Raw genomic sequence first — 21,976 nt, forward strand, 5'->3', positions numbered from 1 at the left:
TCGGGGACCCATCGGACATTTTTGACACATTTTTGGGACCATTGTCATTTATACAGTAATCACTGCTATATAAATGCAGTGATTCCTGTGTAAATGACACTGGCAGTGAAAGGGTTAACCAGTGGGTGGCAGTGTAGGGGTTAAGTGTTCCTAGGGGTGTGTTACTAACTGTGGGGGGGTTGGGCTTTCATTTAGTGTACACTGATCTCTGCTCCAATCACATGGAGCAGAGATCAGCGTCACTAGTTGCTAGGCAGAATGGAAAAATGTTGTTTACACAGCATTTCCTCCATTCGGCGCTCCGTGAGACGATCGCGGGGATGCCCGCGGCGATCGAGTCTGCCTGCCCGTGCCATTCTGTCGACGTATATCGTCGTGCGCTGGTCGGGAAGTGGTTAAACAGCTGATGGATTAGATTGTAAAGTGGGTACCACTTGTTTACCTGCAAACACATACAAATATAATATTCCTTTTGAAAAGTGGTGGAATTAAAAGCAGTTGTCTTGTATACCTGCATTCCTTTGGTATTTCAGAGTAAAGCAAAGAAAGTGTGAAATGAATTATTGCTAATTATTTAACCCTTTCAGGACTAAGCCTATTTTTGACATTTGGTTTTTATAAGTTAAAATCCATATTTTTTGCTAGAAAATTACTTGGAACCCCCAAACAAAATATATATATATATATATATATATATATATATATATATATATATATATATATATATATATATATATATATATATATATATATATATATAAAATTAGCAGAGACTTTAGAGAATAAAACGGCGATTGTTGCAATATTTTATGTCACACAGTATTTGCGCAGCTGTGTTTTAAACGCAACTTTTTGGGAAAAGGGACACTTTCATGAATTTTTAAAGAAACAGTAAAATTAGCCCAATTTTTTTGCATAATGTGAAAGATAATGTTATACCGAGTAAATATATACCAAACATGTCACACTTTATAATTGCACGCACTCATGGAATGACGACAAATTACGGTACCTAAAAATCTCAATAGGCGACGCTTTAAAAAAAAAAGCTTGCGGGAATGGGGGGCATTTAAAATTTTTTATTTATTTTTTATTTATTTGAAAATGAATTGTTTTTTTTTAAAAAAATAAAAAATTTTGATCACTTTTATTGCTGTCACAAGGAATGTAAACATCCCTTGTGACAGTAGTAAATGATGACAGGTACTCTTTTAGACCCCCGATCCCTCCTTTGCACTCAAAGTATTCAGATCGCTGTTTTCGGCGACTCTGAATACTGTATATACTGTATATATTTTTAAATCCGGTGTCATTGGCAGCCGAGTAAATGGGAAGTGACATCATGACGTCGCTTCCGTGTTTACAATTTGGAGACTGGAATGAAGCCGCTTACGGCTTCATTCCAGTCCCTCCCTAGCCTCTAGAAGCGGCGGATGTGCGATCGGTGCTCTCGATTGAACGGGAGCCCCGGTAAGAGCGGCGGAAGGGGGGACATCCCCTCTGTTCCTCTGGCATAATAGCCGAGCTGCTTTTAACCGCATCGGTTGTTATATCTGGAAAGCCGATCGCCCGCTGTAAAAATCAGTACCCGGATGATGCCTGCAGGTGTGGGCATCATCCTGGTATAACCCCCGGAAACAGAGTACGCACATCTGCGTACGCTCGGCGGCAAGGGGATAATCTAAAATAGCCTGGACACATTTGCTTCTACCCCTAGAAAAGATTATGAATAGATCATATACTTTTTTTTTTTTTTTTTTTTTGTAATCAGCTTATTAATACTTTGAGTTCAGTTTCAATTTTTAACCCTAAATTAAGCTGGCCAAAGAAATATGAATGGAGTTCACCTTTAAATTGAGAAAATTGGTCACTGTGTGTTCCCCACAGTGCATATAGTCCAGACAAAACAAAGAGGGTTGTATGAGGAAGAGTTATACACCTGACTGCCAAAGGTAAATACTGTAAGGCCATCTCCATGCAGCTTGATATTCCTGTGATTACAATTGCAAATGTTCAGTTTAAAGTGAACGGCCGCAGATGATACATGGGGATGAATCCCACCTCCCTACATAAGTTTTACATTATATCTGCTGTCTTCAGCTTTATATATTCTTAAGAAAGTTCAGATCATGTTAGATTTTCTCTTCCTGTTGAGCAATGCAGTGAAGTCTGGGCATACAGCCAAGACAGCTGATTGGAGGAAAGGCACACACCCCCTCTCATAGGTAGAGCCTTTCAGAGCTGTTCCTTGAATAGTTAAGCACTCTGCTAATCTATGTATATCCTCCCTAACCCAAAACTCTGGCTGCTTTTACCTCTGTTAGTGGAGAACTTGTCAGAAGTTATCATGCTGATAACAGAAGAATGGAGCAGGAGACCGCTACAGGTCATGGGGCTTTGAAGAGAGATGAGAAAACCCTGCAGATATGTGCCCAGCTCAAATTTCATGATTTGGGTTTTCATCCACTTTAAGATCAAGGGAGTAAAGCAAGCTTCCTTGACTGGCTGCAAGTAAAAGATGGACCCCAGATTAAACAGAAGGATTGTGCAAACAGTAGAAGAGCCAAGGCAAACTTGAGATACAATATGAACTCCAAGGTCAGGGTATATCAGTGTGTAATTGCGCACCATCTATTGCTTTTTGTGCAAAAGTGAGCACAAAATGAGGACTCTGTTGAAAGAAAAAGCTTTAAAAGCCGTAATAGAATTGGCTAAAATGCTTATTGCCAAATCAATGTTTCTGGGTGAATGTGTCCTTTGGACAGGTGGGACAAAACTGGAGCTTTCTCTTTCATTCACTGACACAGCTCCATTAGTCTTGACCGTAGGGTTATTATGCCACCTTCAGGAGAGTACTAGGCAGAACATGTAATATGTGAAAAAGCAGAACTTTACAGTTCTGCCCAGGGGTTGGTCCCTCTTTTAATAACCCCTCTGCGTGTCTCCTGCAGCTCCAGTTTTTTTCTGCCTAGTGAAGCAGCCATATGCCTCAGTCATTCTGCAATTTGCAGTAGGGGAAGCCCACTACCAGTTTGTGGCTCTCCCTTTTGGCTTGGCATCAGCACCCCGAGTCTTTACCAAGGTATTGGTTCCAATTTTGGCGTTGTTGCGACAATGCGGGATCGCAATCATAGGTTACCTAGACGATCTCCTCCTGAGAGCATCTTCCGCCTCAGAATTAGAGGATGTGGCAGTCACCATGCAAACCATGCAGGAATTTGGGTGGCTGTTGAAACTAAGGTCAGTGCTAATGCCAACTTGGCGCCTGGAGTACCTAGGCTTACTGCTGGACGCCATGGAAGCGAGTGTTTTCCCTTCAAACTGCAGACTCCCAGAGCCACAGTAAAACTATTGATGAACCGCATGTGGTCATCGCTGCGTTTCTGCATGCGAGTCCTGGGCCTCATGGTGGCCATCTTCAAGGTGGTACCGTACGCCCAATTTCACACCAGAGTCTTGCAGAAGCAGATATTGACAAAATGGGACAAACCTCCATTATCCCTGGATCGCCAGATTTGGGTGAGCCAGTCAGGGACTCCCTGCTCTGGTCACTTCAGTCCGGGAAGTAGTTCCTACCTCTACATTGGACAGTGATCACAATGGACGCCAGCCTGACTGGCTGGGGTGGAGTACTGGGAGTACAGTTGACCCAGGGCCTCTGATCGGGGGAGGAATCCAAGTTGCCTATCAATGTGCTCGCGCTCCAATTGATCAGGCTATGCCTTTCCACATGGTCGATGAGACTACAAGGGTTTCTGATCGGGATCCAGTCAGACAACGCCACAACGGTGGCATATGTCAACCATCAAGGAGGAACAAAAAGCTTGGCTTCAGCACAGGAGGTCGCTCACATCCTTCAGTGGGCAGAGTGTCATGTACCGGCCTTGTCGGCCATTTACATCCCGGGAGTAGAAAACTGGCAGGCAGACTACCTAAGTCGCCAGATGCTGGACCCAGGAGAATGGGCGTTGCATCTGGATGTGTTCAGGGTACTGTACTTTTTGTGATGGGGCACACCAGACGTGGATCTCCTGGCCTCCAATCTCAATCTGAAGGTGCAGAGATTTGTATCCAGTACAAGATCCTTGGGCAGGCACGGATGTGCTGCTGGCTCCGTGGGGTCAGTACCAACTGATCTACACCTTTCCTCCTCTAAATCTGCCACGTCTGCTCTGCAGAGTAGTGGACAAGGGGATTCCAGTAATACTGATTGCCCCAGATTGGCCTTGGTGCCCCTGGTGCACCGACCTAGTAAGCCTGGTTGTGGGCACTCCCTGGTGACTACCGTTACGAGAGGACCTTCTTTGTCAACGTCCTATTCTCCATCCCGCTTTACCATCACTGGTTTTAATGCCATGGCTGTTGAGAGCCAGGTGCTAAGGAACCAGGACCTGTCAGAATCTTCTTCTCGGAAGATATATATATCTCCATGTGTGAGGAGAAGGGGGGGGGGGTCCGCGCACCTATTCAGTTTCCAGGATCCTGTTTCTACAGTGAGGAGTAGACCAGAAATTGTCTTTAAGCACCATTTTAAGAGAGAAATATCAGCCTTAGCAGTTTTTTTTTTCCGATGACCCCTGGTGTCTCACTCTCTAGTGAGCACTTTTATTCAAGGGGTCCAGCATACAGTTCCTCCAGTGCGTCCACCTTTACACCATGGGATCTGAACCTGATGCTATTGGCGCTTCAGAAACAGCCCTGTTTGAGAACATCAGGGAAATACCCTTGTTGGCTCTTTCTCAGAAAGTGGTCTTCCTAGTGGCCATTACATCAGCCAGGAGGGTTTTGGAACTGGCGGCCTTGTCTTGCAAGTCGTCCTATCTGGTTATCCATAAGGATAAAGGTGGTGTTGCGTCCGCAACCTTCTTTTCTGCCAAAGGTGGTTTTCGGCGTTTCACATCAATGAAGACGTTGTTTTACCATCTCTGTGTCCTAAACCAACACATCCTAAGGAGGTGGCCCTTCATTCCCTGGACGTGGTCCGGACTCTAAGGGTGTATTTGTCTGCGAGGGCTCCCTTCCAGAAGTCAGACTCTGTTTCGGTAGCTGGTCCAAAAGAAGATATGACTGTCTCGTCGGCCACCATTTCTAGGTGGGTCAGACAGATTGTGGTACAGGCCTATGCCTTGAAGAGGCCCATTCCACCAGGGCAATTGGAACCTCTTGGGTTTTCCAACATCAAGCGTCAGTCGCTCAAGTGTGTAAGGCGGCGACTTGGTTACCCGTTCACACTTTTACCAAATTCTACAAAGTGGATGTAAGTGCATCTTCGGATGCATGCTTTGGCTGCAACGTTTTGCAGGCGGCCGTGTAATTTTGCAATTCTGCACTCTTTCTTCTGTTTTAAAGAAAGTTACTTTGAGTATTAATGCACTGTTGTATTTGTTGACCGCAAGTTCTGATGTGCCTAGTTGAGATGGTGACTCCCCTGTTAGGGAGCACTTTTGGTTGTGAGTGAAGCTGTTCCCACCCCTTGTTATGACACTGCTTCGGTACGTCCTTACGGTCAAGACTATAAGAGCTGTCTCAGTCAGTGAACGAACGAGAAAATAGGATTTTTGGTCCCGTCAAAATCCTTTTCTCTGAAGTTCACTGTCTGACACAGCACCCTCCCCTCCTATTGATTTACGTTATACTGCTTGTTGATGTACTGAGCTGCAAAGCAGAACTGGGCGGAACTGTAAAGTTCTGTTTTTTCACGTTACATGTTCTGCCTAGTCATCTCCTGAAGGTGGCGTAATAAGCCTACGGTCAAGACTAATGGAGCTGTGTCAGTGAACTTCAGAGTAAAGGATTTTACGGTGAGTACAAAAATCCTATTTTTTGGCAACTCATATCCGTTCTGTGTTCACAGGTGAAAAAATGTAAGCACTTAAAGCGGAGTTCCACTTAAAAAAAAATAAATAAAAAATTAGCAGCTACAAATACTGCAGCTACTGACTTTTAATAAGCGGACTCTTACCTGTCCCAGGGTGCAGCGATGCAGGGAAACGAAGCCCTGCTTGTCTCCAAATGTGTCAGCCGTGTGCCGTGACTGGCCAGGCAAGGTGATTCCCAAGAGGGAGGGGGGGGGGTGGAGATGAACTTTCTTCCGGAGCTCAGGTCAAAAATGACCTGCTTTAAAGGAAATGGGATTCCCTGACATGTCACATTTGGCATAAGTTCAATTTTTGGGTGGAACACCGCTTTAAAGAAAATGTATCCATAACTACTTTGAAACATGGAGGAGACTGGGTTATGGGTTGGGCCTGCTTTGTTGCATACTTGAATCTTTGGAGGCTTCAATGCAATCTCAAAACCTTGTTTGGAATTCCTAAGTGAAACATGCTACCCAGAAAGCTTGGTCTTTTGGTTCTCTCCCAGAACACACAGCTGCCGGAACCAAATATTAAGATTGGGAAAAACGAACCTTTGGCAAGTGAAAGCTCATTGAGGTACTTATTAAAAGCACTTATTTGCAGTGCTTACCTAAAAAGTTGTGCATCAAAACATTGGGTTTCGGATCCTATAATTTGTCCATGGCATTTTCTCTTGTTTTATTAATGAAAATATTCAGTTTACTCAAATGCAAAGTCTGATTTATATTGACCACTTAAGGGCCGGGCCTATTTTTCAGACTGTTTACACGTTAAAATCATTGAAAAAAAATTTTGTTAGAAAAATTAAAACCAACCCCCAAACATTTTTTTTTTTTTTTCCCTAACGCCCTAGAGAATAAAATAACGGTCATTGCAATTACTTTGTCACACCATATTTGTGTTTTTTTTTTTTTTACAAAAAAAAAAATTATATATTATACACCTTTTTGACTTAAAATAAGACAACCGTAAAGTTGGCATGGCACGAGCCATGTTTCACTGTGTTCATGTTCCTACAGCTTCCTGTGACATGTCCCAGAAGGTTGGGGATGGAGGAGGTGTCCTGGGTGTAGGTACCTGAGAAAAAGTTAATGCGAAGGAGGACATAAAGTAGAACTTTCCTCTTAGTTCTGCTTTAAGATATTAGAATTATTCACTATCAATGAAGTAAGCCAACTTTTACATTATACTTGAGGTTGTAATATTTTGTAATATAAAGAACCCATCACAAGGACTAACTTTTTTTTTTTCATTTTATATGTTTAATGAAAACAAATATTTCTCTTATATTCACCGATCGACACAGCTCCTCTCTGTAACTAAATGGGTTGTTAGCTCCATCACTGGAGATACTAGGCAAGTTATAATACAACACTTCAGAACTTTTATTTCTGCCCATGGGGCGGTCCCTAGGGCACAACCCCACAGCCTGCTCAGGCAGAACTCAGTTTTTTTTTCTTGCCTCTTGGAGGAGATAGACCTGGGAACCCTGCGGGCCAATAGGGCCGTGTTTTTTTTTTTTTTTTTTTTTTGATGCAGAAGCTTGGCTTTTTGCGTAAGATGAATGATCCTGTGATCTTCTATCAACAGCCAGCTGGGTGACAGGCTGGTTCACTTATCCTTGTAGCCTCCCCAATCCAGCCAGCGAGCGTGTGCAGGTCGCAGCTAAGGCTTGGCAGGCCACGACATACCTCAGCTCCAGAGGTGGTCGGTGAGCTTTATGCTCCGAGGCTTACATATGACCGGGCTCCTGATGTCTGTGTCATTGTGCCGAGGCCAGTAGTCTTCCCTGTACTGATCAGGAGTTGACTACCGTGGAATATCTCCCAGCTTCAGGACTGGTAAGTACAGCTCTCCCTGCCTGGCAGGGTGGAGAAGCTGGGAATTCCCTGGGAGGTTGATTCAGGGGGGCCCCCCCTCTCTTCTCTCCCCTGTCCCTCACGGCGGGGCTGGTACATGTGCTGAGCGGTGTGTGTGTGTATTTGGGCTGTCACCTGGGGGTTTTAACTGTGCTGGGTGCCTGGGTCCTGAAGCTTAGTCCCGCTGGATGCCTGTGTAGTCATGCCCCTGTGTTGATGCAGCGCTGTGCATGCCAAATGTTCTCTAGTCCCTCATAGTGTTGTTCGGTGGCCATTTTAAGTATGGGCAAGGGTCAGACTGGCTTCAGTCAGCCATTTTCCTGGTGATTCCCTATTGAGAACACTGGCGCCCATTTTCTTGTAGCCAGACCACGTTTTTGTGCTCTAGCAGCTGCCCCTGGACCCTCTACTTCCTGTTTGGTCATCACAGGGCGCTGGGAAGGTTATCCTGTGTTATGAACATGTGTGTTTGATCGCCCATCGTTCGTTCACTTATTGTGCGACCGGCTGGCCACTGACAGTTTTCTGCTATCTCTGCACCTGGGAGTGCTGGGGATCACAAGGCATTGCGGTAATACAGCCCGGAATGGCCCAGGGTGGTGAGTCCAGTGGGTTAGAGACCCTCAGCCAGCGGCAGCAGGAGGGTGGGACTGTCACTGTCTTAAGTCCCCTTCGGGTGGCAGACAGGGTAGGGTCAGCGTGGCTTCAGAAACTGGTGTTTCTTCCCCAGAAATCCAGTTAATTTCAACCGGCTCACCTGCGAACTGCGCTGTCCCTATTGACACCCTTACGGTGGTCCTCAATTCGTTTGTTGCCAAGATAGAGGCGATACGTGGGAAGAAAGGTACTAAAAAGCAAGGGCCCTCTTCTTTTTTTCCGCTCACAATCGTCTTTTTCGTCCGCCCGGAGCTTCGACGAAAATGTCCCTAGCCCGACAGGATGACCACGGACAGTAAAAAAGTCCCTGGAACCGCAAGCCTGTGAACAAAAGTGCTACCGCATGAAGTTTTGCCCCCACCCATGTCTCAGGTGGGGGATCGCCTTCGGGAGTTTGCAGCTTGGTGGTCCTCCCGGTTATCTGATCAATGGGTCTGCGACCTGATTTCCACAGGCTATAAGATAGTTTCTCTCTTGGCTGCATGAAGGGCCCCAAAGAGGTGGCCCTTCACGCTCTCAACGTGGTTAGGGCTCTGAAGGTATATTTGACTGCCACGGCTCCCTTTCAGAAGTCAGATTTGCTGTTTGTTTCGGTGGCTGGTCCAAAGAAGGGTATGGCGGTCTCGTCGGCCACCATTTCCAGGTGGATCAGACAGATTGTAGTACAAGCCTACGCCTTAAAGGGGCAGGTGCCCCCCTTAATGGTCACGGCCCACTCTACAAGTACAAACGGAACGTCTTGGGCCTTCCGACACCAAGCGTCGGTAGCTCAGGTGTGTAAGGCGGCGACTTGGTCTATCCATACGTTTACTAAGTTCTACAAGGTAGACATCGGCTGATGCCTGTTTTGGCCGCAAAGTTTTGCAGGCAGCCGTGTAGTTGCAATTATATATGCAATTTAAATTTTTCCTGGTTTTTCGATAAAAACGCAGTACTGTTTTGTTAATGCACTGTTGCATTACTTCCGCAAAGGGTTGTGGTTTTGGGGATCTCTCCTGTTGAGAATACCCGGTTATGTGGTGGTGTTTTTTCCATACACTGCTGTTTTTTTGTGGGTTTAGTTTCACTAGTTCCCACTTGCCATGGTGGATGAAGTTTTAATGCTGTTTTTCCCACCCCTCGTTTGGCACTGCTTGGGGCATTTAGTAGGAGAGGAGCTGTGTAGGTCGGTGAATATAAGAAAATAGGATTTTTGTACTCGCCGTAAAATCCTTTTCTCTGTAATTCATCGACCGACGCAGCACCCGCCCCTCCTTTTTCTCTTTACGTTTTACTGCTTGTTGAGCAGGCTGTGGGGTTGTGCCCTAGGGACTGCCCCATGGGCGGAGCTAAAAGTTCTGAAGTGTTGTATTACAACTTGCCTAGTATCTCCAGTGATAGGAGCTGTGTCGGTTGGTGAATTACAGAGAAGGATTTTACGGCGAGTACAAAAATCCTATTTTTTTTTTTTTCATTTGTTAATATTCTCTTCATTTGCAACCACTGGAAAGCTATAATGTGGTAACCCCCTTACCAGCTGCTACATCACTCCTTACTATTTAGCTGACAATAGTCACTTAATGGGTCAAATGTTGAGGGAGTATATATTCTAAGCTCTCCCATACCCTGGAAAAATTTAAGGGCTTTGCATGAGTAAATTTTTTTTTTTTTTCCCTTCAAATAGTGGGTTGAATGAAAAAAAAATACCTGTTTCACCCATCCATGTATTCAAGGTGGATGCGAAAATCCTCCCTGCTGTTTTTGTATTGTGACAGCGGGGAGTCTGAAGTCAGAAAATACTGATCAGTGCTGCAATCTGTTGCCCGCAGTGCTAATCAAGTGGAAATTTTCCAACATGGAGGTTAAACAGAAGTCAATCAATAGTTTGAGATTGCTGTGGCCACACACAGTTAGAAATTGTATTTGTGTATGGCCAGCTTACAGGGTAAGTTCACCTTTTTGCTTCATGTTACACCCTTATTCATGGTGTAACATGTTCTCCAGCTGCCCCTGTGACCCCCCCCTTTCCGATCTTCTCCCTATGTCTGCTGCTACAATTCAAAATGTTCAAAAACAATGTTCTGTGAATGGAAAACCTCTGACAGCCTTTGCAGCTGTTGGGTTTGTAGTTCTTAATGAACTACCACAGCACTGTGGTAGTTCAATGACTGTTCCTGTCAGTGTGTGACTAAAGGTTTGTATGAGGTACAAGCACACCGCTTACACACAGTCTGCAAGAGCCCTGCATAGCACCCATAATCTTCTGGTCCATAAGTGCAATAATTTGCAGGCTCCCAATAAAACAAAAAATGCACCTTTCTTTTTGCAAAAAAAAAAAAAAAAAATTCCTTTTTGGAAAAGGTGAACCTATCCTTTAAAGCGGAGGTCCATCCAGTGCTGCAAAAAATAAAACCCATGACTTTTATTAATCAGACACTTGCCTGTCCTGGAGTCCAGCGATGTCAGCACTGCAGCTGAGGTTTCCATCAGCTGTCGCGTGCATGCCGCCTCCATTGCGAGTAAGGGAACCCGGCAATGTAGTCTTACAGCTTCACTCTGGGAACCCTACTCCGCTGGCCTGGAGGCTGGAGGAGGAGAGAAGCGAAGCCCCGAATGGTGCCAAATGTGGCAACTTGGGGAGGCTAAAACGAGTGGATTTTCCATTTTTGGGTGGAACTCCGCTTTAAGTTTTGTACAGTTAGCTTAATGCCTAAAAACAATTGAAAGGGACATGGCTTTACTTAACTCTCTCTATTATGTTTTCACAGGTAAAAAGAAAAGTGCCGCACAAGAGAAGGAAATGAGTGTCTATCAGCAGGCATGCTCCACCCTTCAAGACTTATTCCATTTTTCTATTCAGAAGATGAACTTGCTCAAACATCAAAAACATTTTACTTTTATCAAAAATATATAAAATGAAAAAAAAAATTGAGGTCACCTGCAAAAAAAAACTTGTTTTCACACTCTTACCAAATTCTTTGAGAGACGGTTTCATTTCCATGTAATAAAATTACACTCTGGTTGTATGGAGCAAAGAATAGGACTACCCACATTACAAGCCATGTTTAGTGGGGCTCCTTGGTTACAAGACTGTACTGTTTTTTTTTTTTTTTTTTTTTTTTTTTTTTAAATCTTTGACAGAGGTACCGTTCCAGAATGAGACTCCTCAACCATCTTGGGTCTCATCATTTTTCCGTGCACATAGACTCCTACTTGGCAGATTTTTATTTGTATTCTGCTGGTGTACATAGAGACATGGCTACAGCCAGGGACAAGGGAAAAAAAAGCTTGTTGAAGGAATGTTGCATTCATTTATTGGTTTTTGTCTTATGTAAAATTGTGCTGCAAGTCTACTTTTTAAATAGAATTAATTGTACAGTTTTTTTTCTAACTCCATACTATGAAATGATCAATCTTTTGTTTTCATTCTATTCCTCTGCACAAATGGGGAGTGAAATTACTTTGGTTCCAAAAGCAACATTTCACAGAGCAACAATTATCTATTTCCTTCTGAGTTAATATAATATGGGATTTGTGTACATATTTTTTTTTTTTTTTTTTACCATATATCACTATCATAAAGTCCTTTTACTCAAACACGTTTGAATACTGTACTGGATAGCAAGACAGTCCAGCATTTGATTTTATAACGTTGGTTGACAGATTTTTAATGTAAAAAATAAAACTTTTTTTTCCCAGAAATAGTCAATTTAGGCAGCTTTATAAAGAAAATTCAGAAATGCAGATGCTTCGATTTTTAGAGGTTTTGCTGTTCTAAAGTTCATGTCTCTCATCATCTTGAAATATTTTTATTTTAGGTAAATAGGTGTGCACTCTGCATTTTGTCAGTGAAGTAGTGGACACTTAAAAGTGTATGCCCAGTGCTGCCTATGCACCTTGTACATGTACACATGGTCATATTTAAGTTTTGTTGCATAAAATAAATGCTTCTAGGTGTCATGTTGTCTCCATTTTTTCATTTTGCTTTCTCTCCATCTTTACCATAGTCCTGTCTTCTTTCTTTTGAAGTGAAATGTGTCTGATCACTAGGAACTTCACACTGTTTCTCCAATCTTGAACAGCAAAAAGCCTTTATTGGGCCAGTACAGTATTGTGAGAAGTTATAGGGTTGGTAAAGTTAATTTTGTCCAAGCTTTATAATCACCTTTACCCACTGAGGTGATATGACCTTGCATTTTGAGTACTACCTGACCCAGAATCTAACAAAGGGAGTTTTAAACCACTTTATAACTTGTGCAGCTGGTTTGCGGAGCTTGGGCAAATGTTTTGCCAGTAAAGATCCAGAAAATGAGAACCAACAAAGTTTTAAAAGAAGCCTGTAACCAGTGAATATGCTTTTTATTCAGTAAGTAATAAAGCAAGGAATGGCAGACTTGGGGCTTGCACTTTCCAAAAAAGTTAGCAGTGGCCACTCCATATTTCTGTGCTGACATTCTTTCAACTCTACATTTTCTAGTTAAAAAAAAAAAACTGTTTTGGGGGAGGAGTTGCCAATTCCACTATTATGTTTTTTGCTTTTTAAGAGTTTGTAGCCTTGCTAGCTTCTTAAGGCAATGGGGGTATATGACATTTGCCAAAATCATTTGCTTTGCCTTATGCCAGCCCTCTGTGTTAGCAGAGACCGTGTGACCCATACTTCTTAGAATTAGGTATGTAATAGGCCAGCATTCTGGTTAGGATCTGAAACAGGGCAATATCACAAAATGAGAACCATTAGCATCCCATTGCAATTAAAATGTCACTGTTAGGCTGCTTTCACACTGGGGCGGGAGCAGCGTCGGCGGTAAAGTGCCGCTATTTTTAGCGGCGGTCTGCGGGCGCTAGCGGGGTGGTTTTAACCCCCGCTAGCGGGCCGAAAAAGGGTTAAACCCGCCCGCAAAGCGCCGCTGCAGCGGCGCTTTGCCGGCGGTATTGCCGCGGTGTCCCATTGATTTCAATGGGTAAGAGCGGTGAATACACCGCTCCTTCACTGCTCCTTCACCGCTCCAAAGATGCGGCTAGCAGGACTTTTTTCACCGTCCTGCCAGCGCATCGCTCCAGTGTGAAAGCCCTCCGGCTTTCACACTGGAGTGAAAGGGGCCGTTTTTTTTTCAGGCGCTACACAGGCGCTATTTTTAGCGCTGTAACGCCTGAATACCGCCCCAGTGTGAAAGCAGCCTTATAGTTCCATTTAAGAATTGCCCATTGTTGGATTATAATGTTGTTCATCAGTGAAATTGATTTATCAATCTTGCATGCCTATGGTAGTAATTATTTATTGATCTTTGTGTAGCTTGTCCTTTGCTGTATCCACTACCCAAGAAGAGCATAGCCTGCATGAAAATCACTGCAGGCCAGCAAAAGTCTGTTGGTAGCATGGCCTATTTTAAGCAAATGCTTGCTTTTTTTATGCCAATATGCCTTGCAATCTTTAGTTCATGGTTTCCAGAGAGGTAGATTGCATATGGTAGTTTAGAGGTGTAGGGGAAAGATTTATCCGTACCAGTGTGACCTATGCAATTGCTGTATTATGGGTGCTGACTAGTTTCAGTTTCTCAAATCTTGAGTGCTTTTGAGCCTTTTGGGCTAACTATAACGTACCTTTTTTAGACCATATTCATTTTTTTTTTTTTTTTTTTATTAAGCATAACTTTAACATAAAATCATGTCTGGTCATAAAGGACACATTGGAACACTGGTGACTTTTCACAAGTTTGCTAAAATGACATTTGTATTTGCTTGATCATTGAACTCGCTCATGAAGCAAATGTCTTTAGGATCACCCAATGTTATTATTGGACCCTGGGGTTGATCTGGAAAGGTAATCTTAGTTTTTTTGGGTTTTTTTTTAGATTTGTTTTTCCTTGTAGTGTGTCTGTATCAGGACATCAGGGATCTAATCCAGCCCCCACGCATTTAATAGTGATCTACATTATTACTACATTTAAGGCAGGAAATGGCTGCATCAGCTCTATCCTGGCCTCTGTACTGACAGGAAGTTCCATGTACATTACTTCTATGTAAACAGTGTGAAAGCGAACAGCTGATTATTCCAGTGCTAAAAGCTATCCGGGCATGCTAGAGTGCTGCTGAGTTGCATTGCTATTTTAAAATTGGAATTGGACAAAAAAACCTCTTAAAACAGAATCAGGGATTCAAGTGACTAAAAAGGTATGCAAACTTTGAAAGATTTGAAGTGGTTGTAAACGTCTGACATGAAATGTGAACAAAGCATATCTCTAGAGTGTGTGTGCTTGTCTCAGTCCAGAGCACTACCCTTTCATTCTGTCTGCTGCCTTGTTCCTCTATCTGCATGAAGCACTTCTGACAAGTTTTCCTGACACCAAGAGAAATAAGGGAGGGAGCTTCAGTACAAAGCTGGTGATTGACAGCCTCAGCTCCATTCCTGTGTGCAGGGGAGGGAGGGGATGTTCCTTCCCTCCAATCAGTTCTTAATGCTCCCCTCACTGAGTTCAGCAAAGGGCAACTTCAGCACCCTGCCCCCACTTTCTGAAAGCTCAGACAAGCTGTACAAATTCTGCACTTTTGTTGTAGAAAGGGGGCTGCCGACTAGACAGGGATGCCCCCTGTCCCCGGCATTATTTATCCTGGCATTGGAGCCGCTGGCAGCGGCGATCAGGACCAATGGTGATATCTCGGGAATCCCTTACGCGGGCACTCAATACAAAGTGAACCTCTTTGCGGATGACGCCCTTTTGACCCTGTCAAACCCGCTTATCTCCCTGCCCAACCTGCAACTAGTATTAGACCGATTTTCAGCCTGCTCGGGTCTTCAAATTAACCTCTCCAAGACCACAGCGATTAATGTTAACCTCCCTCTGGAACTGGTGCAGCGCCTTCAGGACCATTTTCCATACCGTTGGGCATCCCACTCGATTTGATTATTTAGGTGTCAAATTGACACCGTCTTATTCTTCCCTTTTCTCGGCCAATTATTATCCCCTGTTGCGAACGGTTTCCACCCTTATGCAAGCCTGGCAATTCCCCACACTCTCATGGGTAGGCAGGATCTCGGTGGCGAAGATGACGATCCTCCTTAAAGTCCTTTATTATTTTCGTACTTTGCCTGTCTGGGTACCCACTTTTTTTTTTTCTTCGACTCCTGCAGAATAGGATCCTCCAATTTATATGGGCGCACAAACACCCAAGGGTACCTAGAGTGACCCTTTATACCCATAGGCTCCGGGGAGGCTTGGGGGTCCCCAATATCTCTAAATACTACACAGTGGCCCAGATCGCTCTGTTGATTATGCTCCATGCAACCACAGATGTTCCTCTGTGGGTGCTCCTGGAGGTGCATGACTGTGACCCTTGTGCACTTCAGGCACTCCTCTGGCTCCCCAGAAATCTGCGCCCTCCCTCCCTAAGCCCCATGCTGCTACTTGGTCTGCAGGTGTGGGACTTAGTTTGCTTTTCCAGCAATCTGATGTCCCCCTTTCTACCCCTCCTCCCCATCACCCATAACCCTCTTTTCCCCCCGGGTCTGGAGGAGCCCCAGGCATTTTCCTGGTGGTCCTCACATGTCTACCCACGAGTCCAGAATTTTCTTTCCTCACACTTATTCCCCTCCTGGGAGAGTATCCGGGAAACAAAAGGGGCGCCGGCTAACGAGCATTATCACTTTATCCAATTAAAGCGCTGGATTGCAACGTTGTGCCGCACGTCCACCTACCCTTTCCCAAAAACTTTTTTTGAACATTCATGCCAACACGCCCCAGGGTCCCCAAGCCTTATTTCGGCCATTTATGCCTTCCTTAATAGTCGCCCGCCATCAGCACCCCTCTCTTATATGACTCAATGGGAAAAGGACCTTCAGGCCCCAGTAGACCCAGAGGACTGGAGCAGGGCCTGGAAAACAATCACCAAATGCTCGTTCAACACAAATACCCTAGAGGCTGCATATAAAGTAATGCTCCGATGGTATTGGGTACCTGCCCGCACAGCTCGGGCTTTCCCTGGGAGTGCGGACAGATGCTTCCGCAACTGTGGACAGCGAGGTGATGTTATGCATACATGGTGGGCTTGCCCAAGGCTGGTGGGGTTCTGGTCTAGGATTTTTGGTTTGCTGCAGACACTTTTCCACCTAACGATCCGAAGGGACGCTAAGCTAGCTCTCCTACTTTGCCCTGTACCTGGTTTGCGGGGCCCTCAACAGAAGTTGGCTACTTATTTATTTATAGCGGCCAAGCGGACCATTGCCCAAGCCTGGAAGTCCCAACGCGACGATTTTCAAGGGGTTAAAACCCGCGTGACTGCAATGTTACTTCAGGAACATATGTCCAGTATTGTTCATGATTCTCATGCTAAATTTCTATAAATCTGGGAGCCGTGGATCTCCTATGAGTTCCCCGCGCTCCAAGCTGCATGCCTGGGCTTGGTCTAACTCCTCTTGGCGAGGCGCCCACACCCGAACTTCCCCCTCCTTTCTTCCCCCTCTTTTCTCTCTACCTTTTCTTCCCTATCGATCTTCACTCTTCTTTGTAATCTCTCCCATTGCTAACGAATACTGCTGCCCCCCGTAGAAGGGGGTAGTGGGAGAAGGGCTTGCCCTCCGGAAACGACGAGTGAACGAGTTGCCTGGTTCTGGAGCCAGTCTCGATACCATCCCCTACTCATTGTCCCTCCTTTTCTTGTGTTTATTATAAGTATAATGTGATGGTTGGCCCTTTGGTTTCATATTCATGCTTTGTAGCCCCTGCGGGGTTGCACAAAGAGCAAATTGTAGTCTCTTGTTTATTCCTGTTTATTCAAATTTTCGATAAACATATTGAAATAGAAAGGGGGCTGCCGATGAAACAAATCCTCCTACATGGGTTCTAATTATCTGTGTATCACCTGAGGCTAGTCACTTCACTGAGTATATACAGAAGGTAAAATATGTATTGAACATGTCACCAATTTACTAGGTAACTATATTTTAACCGGTTCCCGACCAGCGCACGCCGATGTATGTCGACAGAATGGCACGGGCAGGCATATTGGCGTACAAGTATGTCCAGTCTTCAATGCCGCCCTGCGACCGCGCTGGTCGGGACCCCCCGTGAGTCCGGTCGCGGGACCCGCAGACTCGATCGCCGCGGGCATACCCGCGATCGTCTAACGGGACGGCTGAATGGAGGAAATGCCGTGTAAACAGCATTTCTCCATTCTGCCTAGCAACTAGTGACGCTGATCTCTGCTCCATGTGATTTGGAGCAGAGATCAGTGTTCACTAAATGAAAGCCCAACCCCCCCACAGTTAGTAACACACCCCTAGGAACACTTAACCCCTACACTGCCACCCACTGGTTAACCCCCTTCACTGCCAGTGTCATTTACACAGGAATCACTGCATTTATATAGCAGTGATTACTGTATAAATGACAATGGTCCCAAAAATGCCCGATGGGTCCCTCACAATGTCGCAGTCGGAATAAAAATCGCTGATCGCTGCCATTACTAGTAAAAAAATAAAATAAAAATGCTATAAAACTATCCCTATTTTGTAAATGCTATAACTTTTGCGCAAACCAATCAATCGCTTATTGCGATTTTAACCAAAAATATGTAGAAGAATACGTATCGGCCTAAACTGAGGGAAAAATTTTTTTTTATATATTTTTGGGGGATATTTATTATAACAAAAAATAATGCGTTTTTTTCAATATTTTCGCTCTATTTTTTGTTTATAGCGCAAAAAAAGAAACCGCAGGGGTGATCAAATACCACCAAAAGAAAGCTCTATTTGTGGGGGAAAAAAACACGTCAATTTTGATTGGGAGCCACGTCGCACAACCGTGCAATTGTCAGTTAAAGCGACGCAGTGCCGAATCGCAAAAAGTGGTCTGGTCTTTGACCAGCAAAATGGTCCGGTCTGTAAGTGGTTAAAGGTGCTATTGACCACATGTTGGTAACAACCTATGCAATCCATACATTCAAAAAACTAAGTAAACAAATTTAAGTTGTGTAATGAAATGAAAAAAAAAATGGGAGAAATGGAGGTGCAAAAAGGCATAGAAAGCCAAGACACCAGCTAAAATAAGTAATTAGAAAGCAATCCTGCCCCTTGTCTGTGCAAATTAATGTCATCTGGTTCAGTCTCAACTGATGGCCTGTAAAAAGGTGTCAAAAGAAATCTCTCATGATGGGCAAAAGCAAAAAGCTCTCAAGACTTTCATAACCTTATTGTTACGAAACATACTGATAGCATTGGTTACAGAAGGATTTTTAAACTTCTGAATGTTCCAGTGAGTACTGTTGGGGGCCATAATCTGGACATGGAAAGAACATTTCACCGTAAACCGGCCACGACTAGGTGCTCCTTGCAAGATTTCTGACAGACGCGTGAAAAGAATTATCAGAGTTAATAAAGAGCCTAGGACTACTTGTGGAGAGCTTCGGAAAGATCTGCAATTAGCAGGTACAAATTTTTCAAAGAAAACAAGTAATGCACCCAACTGCCATGGCCTGTATGCGCACTCCCCATGCAAGACTCCATTGCTGAAAAAAAAATAAAAATGTTGAAACTAGTTTTAAAGTTTGCTGCACAACATTTAGACAGGTATGTGACATACTGGGAGAATATAGTCTGGTCAGATGAGACCAACATTGAACTTTTTGGATGCCATAATACACACCATGTTTGGAGGTCAAATGGCACACCACCCTAAAACACCCTCATGCCAACAGTGAAGTTTGGAGGTGGGAACATGGTGTGGGGCTGTTTTTCAGCATACGGTTCTGGTAAACTTCATTTTATTGAAGGATGAATGGAAAGATCTACCAAGACATTTTTGATAAAATCTGCTGCCATCTACCAGGATGATGAAGCTGAAATGAGGGTGGCCATTTCAGCAGCACAATATTCCCAAACACTAAGCCAAGGAAACGCTTAATTGGTTTCAAAGAGAAAATAAAGCTGCTAGAATGGCCCAGCTAATCATCTGACTTAAGTCTAATAGAAAATCTATGGAAAGACCTAAAGATACTTCAAGATTAGAAGATTGTGTGGAAGAATGGGCCAAAATCTTACCTGAGCAATGCATGCAACTAGTGTCTCCGTACAGGAGGCATCTGAAAGCTGTCTTTATACAAAATCCTTTTGCTGGTAAAGTATTACATTTTAGTTGGCGTGTTTTAATACCTTTTTTCCCTGTGACATTCCATTTTTACACAACTTCATTTCTGAACTTTTGGTTTCTTTGTATGTATTGCATAGGTTGTTACTGACGTGGTAAAAAATTCATGTCAATAGTATCTTTTTAAAAATATATATTTACCTGGGGAAAAATGGTGATGTGATTGATACTTTTTTACCTGCTGTATAAGCGTTTTACAGCCACTTGAAGTTGTAACATAATTCAGAATTCAGTCTGCACAAAATTGTAAGGAGACAATAGGAAAGTGGTGTGTGTTTTTTTTTTTTTTTTTTTTTTTTTTCGGTTTTTTTGTTCTACCCGTTTTGGTAAGTGAAAAGAACTGTTTGTGGACTGGCAAAGCTGCTTCTTGGTAATGTGATTTTTTATTTTTTTTATTTCTTTCTTCCCTGTTTCAGCGGGTAGCACTAAAATGTTCATACATTTTGACAGATATGTGACATACAAGCATAGTGTTTTGATGAGAGGGAAATTTTAGAATTTTACTTCCTCTTCAGAAACATTTTATAAGGTACTTGTCATAAAGGAGATGAGCGCAGGGTTGATTCTTTTGCTTGGTACAATAGTATTTTGTACCAAGATTTAAAGTAGCTGTTGCTTAATTCACAAAGCTTTAACAGAATAATGCCCCGTACACACGTTCCGATTATCGTAAGACAGATCGTTCACATTTTGTTGTATACAACTAAGATTGAATACAACAGTGCAAAATGTGTGTAAGACTTTTGTCGTACGATTCTGGAAAAATCTTCAGTCGTGCGTAGCTACGTATTTTAAATGATGTCAAAAACGTGTGACCTGTGTGTCCTTCTGGTTTATTTTCATGTTTCCGATCATGCGTGGTGTTTGCCTAATGACTTTTATCGGACGCATACTGTACTGACTACACGACTGTCGTACGATGGGCTGTCATCCGACCAAAGTTTTCCTGTTTGTTCCTTCGGATTTAGTTGGACGGACTGTCGTGATCGGCTGTCGAAAGCTGCGTACTAACGATCAGATTATCGAACGATCTGTCCGAAAGCGACTTTTGTGGTCCGATAATCGGAACGTGTGTACGGGGCATAAGGATCTTTTATTTTAGCAGTGTTTTAATTTCCATGTCTCATTGGACTCGGCTGTAAAGAGCTTTTTTTTTTGGAAAAAAAAGATTGTTGTCCTGGTGTTAGCTTTGTGATTTGAGCCCATTATTGCTGTGCTGGCATAGCAACTCCTTGTGTTATGTCTACTGGTTGTTTTGCAGATTCAAGTCTCCCCCCAGTTGCTATATTTCATGTTTGCCTATTGAAGTCTCTGCAGTCATCAGTACTTCTAGGCTTTATCTTTTGAAATGGGAAGAAGGCAGGATTGAGACCTAATTTTAGAATAGTTTATGGTTCTTTAAAATACCTTTGTTGCACATAACACCAGGTTATTGGGCACTGGTAAAAAAGAAAGCCGTAGGGACATCTCTTGCAAAAAAACTGAGGCCTGCTAGGAGGGAGGTAGGGGGTTATGTAAGTAGATGATGGAAATCTTCTGTCTACAGGGAGAAGTTTACCTCCTTTTTTATGTAAAGCCTTTTTTTTTTTCCTGGCTGAACCATAGCCGATGCGCCTCCTTTCTGTGGTATCAAGATTGTATGACTCCTTGGCTGAGCTTTGGGAGATCATACCCAGACCCTGCCTGGAGTAGATGCGGGGGCCTGCCTGTAATGTTGCCTCAGGTGCTCACCTTGGCATGTGGTGCATTGTTGGGTTAGCTGTAGGGTGCTTTACAGGTCCATGTGCTGTGAACAGTGGAGCCCTCCTCCTGAAGACCTGTTTAAGAATTTAACCATAGAGGGCAAAGCTAGGAACTTTCTTCCCAGAGTATGAAGACCCCTGCTGCAGTAACTCAAAGCTTGTTCCTCTCTGTGCCAGGGTGTTGATGCACCAATGCCTTCAGCTGTGGTGGAGTGTGAATGCTGCAGTTTAAAATTGGCACCATTTTTCCCTGCCCATTTTTTCACACAGCCACTTCTGCACTTTTACATGCTCACAGCCTCTCCTCCAAAAGTTCTAGTACCCTTTTTTTGACAGCTGCTCCCAGTCTTATTCTTTTCCTTTGGGCACTTTGTTAGTCCCTTGCCTGCACACACTCTTCCTCCAACCTGTCTAAAGGGATTTCCTGCCCTCATGTTTGATTTAATGGGCAGAATATTGGTCCTTTTTGGAGGCTGTAGATTGCAGGGGCCACAAACGAGTCCCTTCAGTCTCCCCTCCTGATTTAATCTGCCAGCCGATACGTTGCCTGAGGGGCGGTCTACTCAAGATCCCCTTTCTGAGCAAATTGAATCCGGATCAGACACCTTTTGGCTGATATATAAACAAAGCTTAAGGTTACTATTGTGACCGTTATTGACCTAGTACACTGATATTTAGCATTAGAGAAACCCGCTAACTGCAAAGTCTCCCAACATGGATTTGCTAAAATTTCCTAAACCCGC

At 43.8% G+C, this 21,976-nt stretch overlaps 1 protein-coding gene across 6 annotated transcripts in view; it reads left to right on the forward strand.

Moving 5' to 3' along the window:
• The window catches only part of PDS5A (PDS5 cohesin associated factor A), a 197,609-nt gene extending 185,296 nt beyond the window's left edge, over positions 1-12,313 (forward strand). For 3 of the 6 annotated variants that reach the window (XM_077477613.1, XM_077477614.1, XM_077477615.1), the window contains exon 34: positions 6,878-7,017. In XM_077477613.1, coding sequence (XP_077333739.1) covers positions 6,878-6,931 — 54 coding nt within the window. In that variant the 3' untranslated portion in view covers positions 6,932-7,017. Of the gene's footprint in view, positions 1-6,877; positions 7,018-11,121 lie in introns of those variants that run through there. The other 3 variants (XM_077477616.1, XM_077477618.1, XM_077477617.1) reach the window with 2 other exon arrangements.
• Positions 12,314-21,976: the final 9,663 nt, after the last annotated feature.

The sequence above is a fragment of the Lithobates pipiens genome, unplaced genomic scaffold (assembly GCF_037356315.1).
Source record: "Lithobates pipiens isolate NorthernLeopardFrog02 unplaced genomic scaffold, aLitPip1_a1.2 Scaffold_13, whole genome shotgun sequence".
NCBI lineage: Eukaryota > Metazoa > Chordata > Amphibia > Anura > Ranidae > Lithobates > Lithobates pipiens.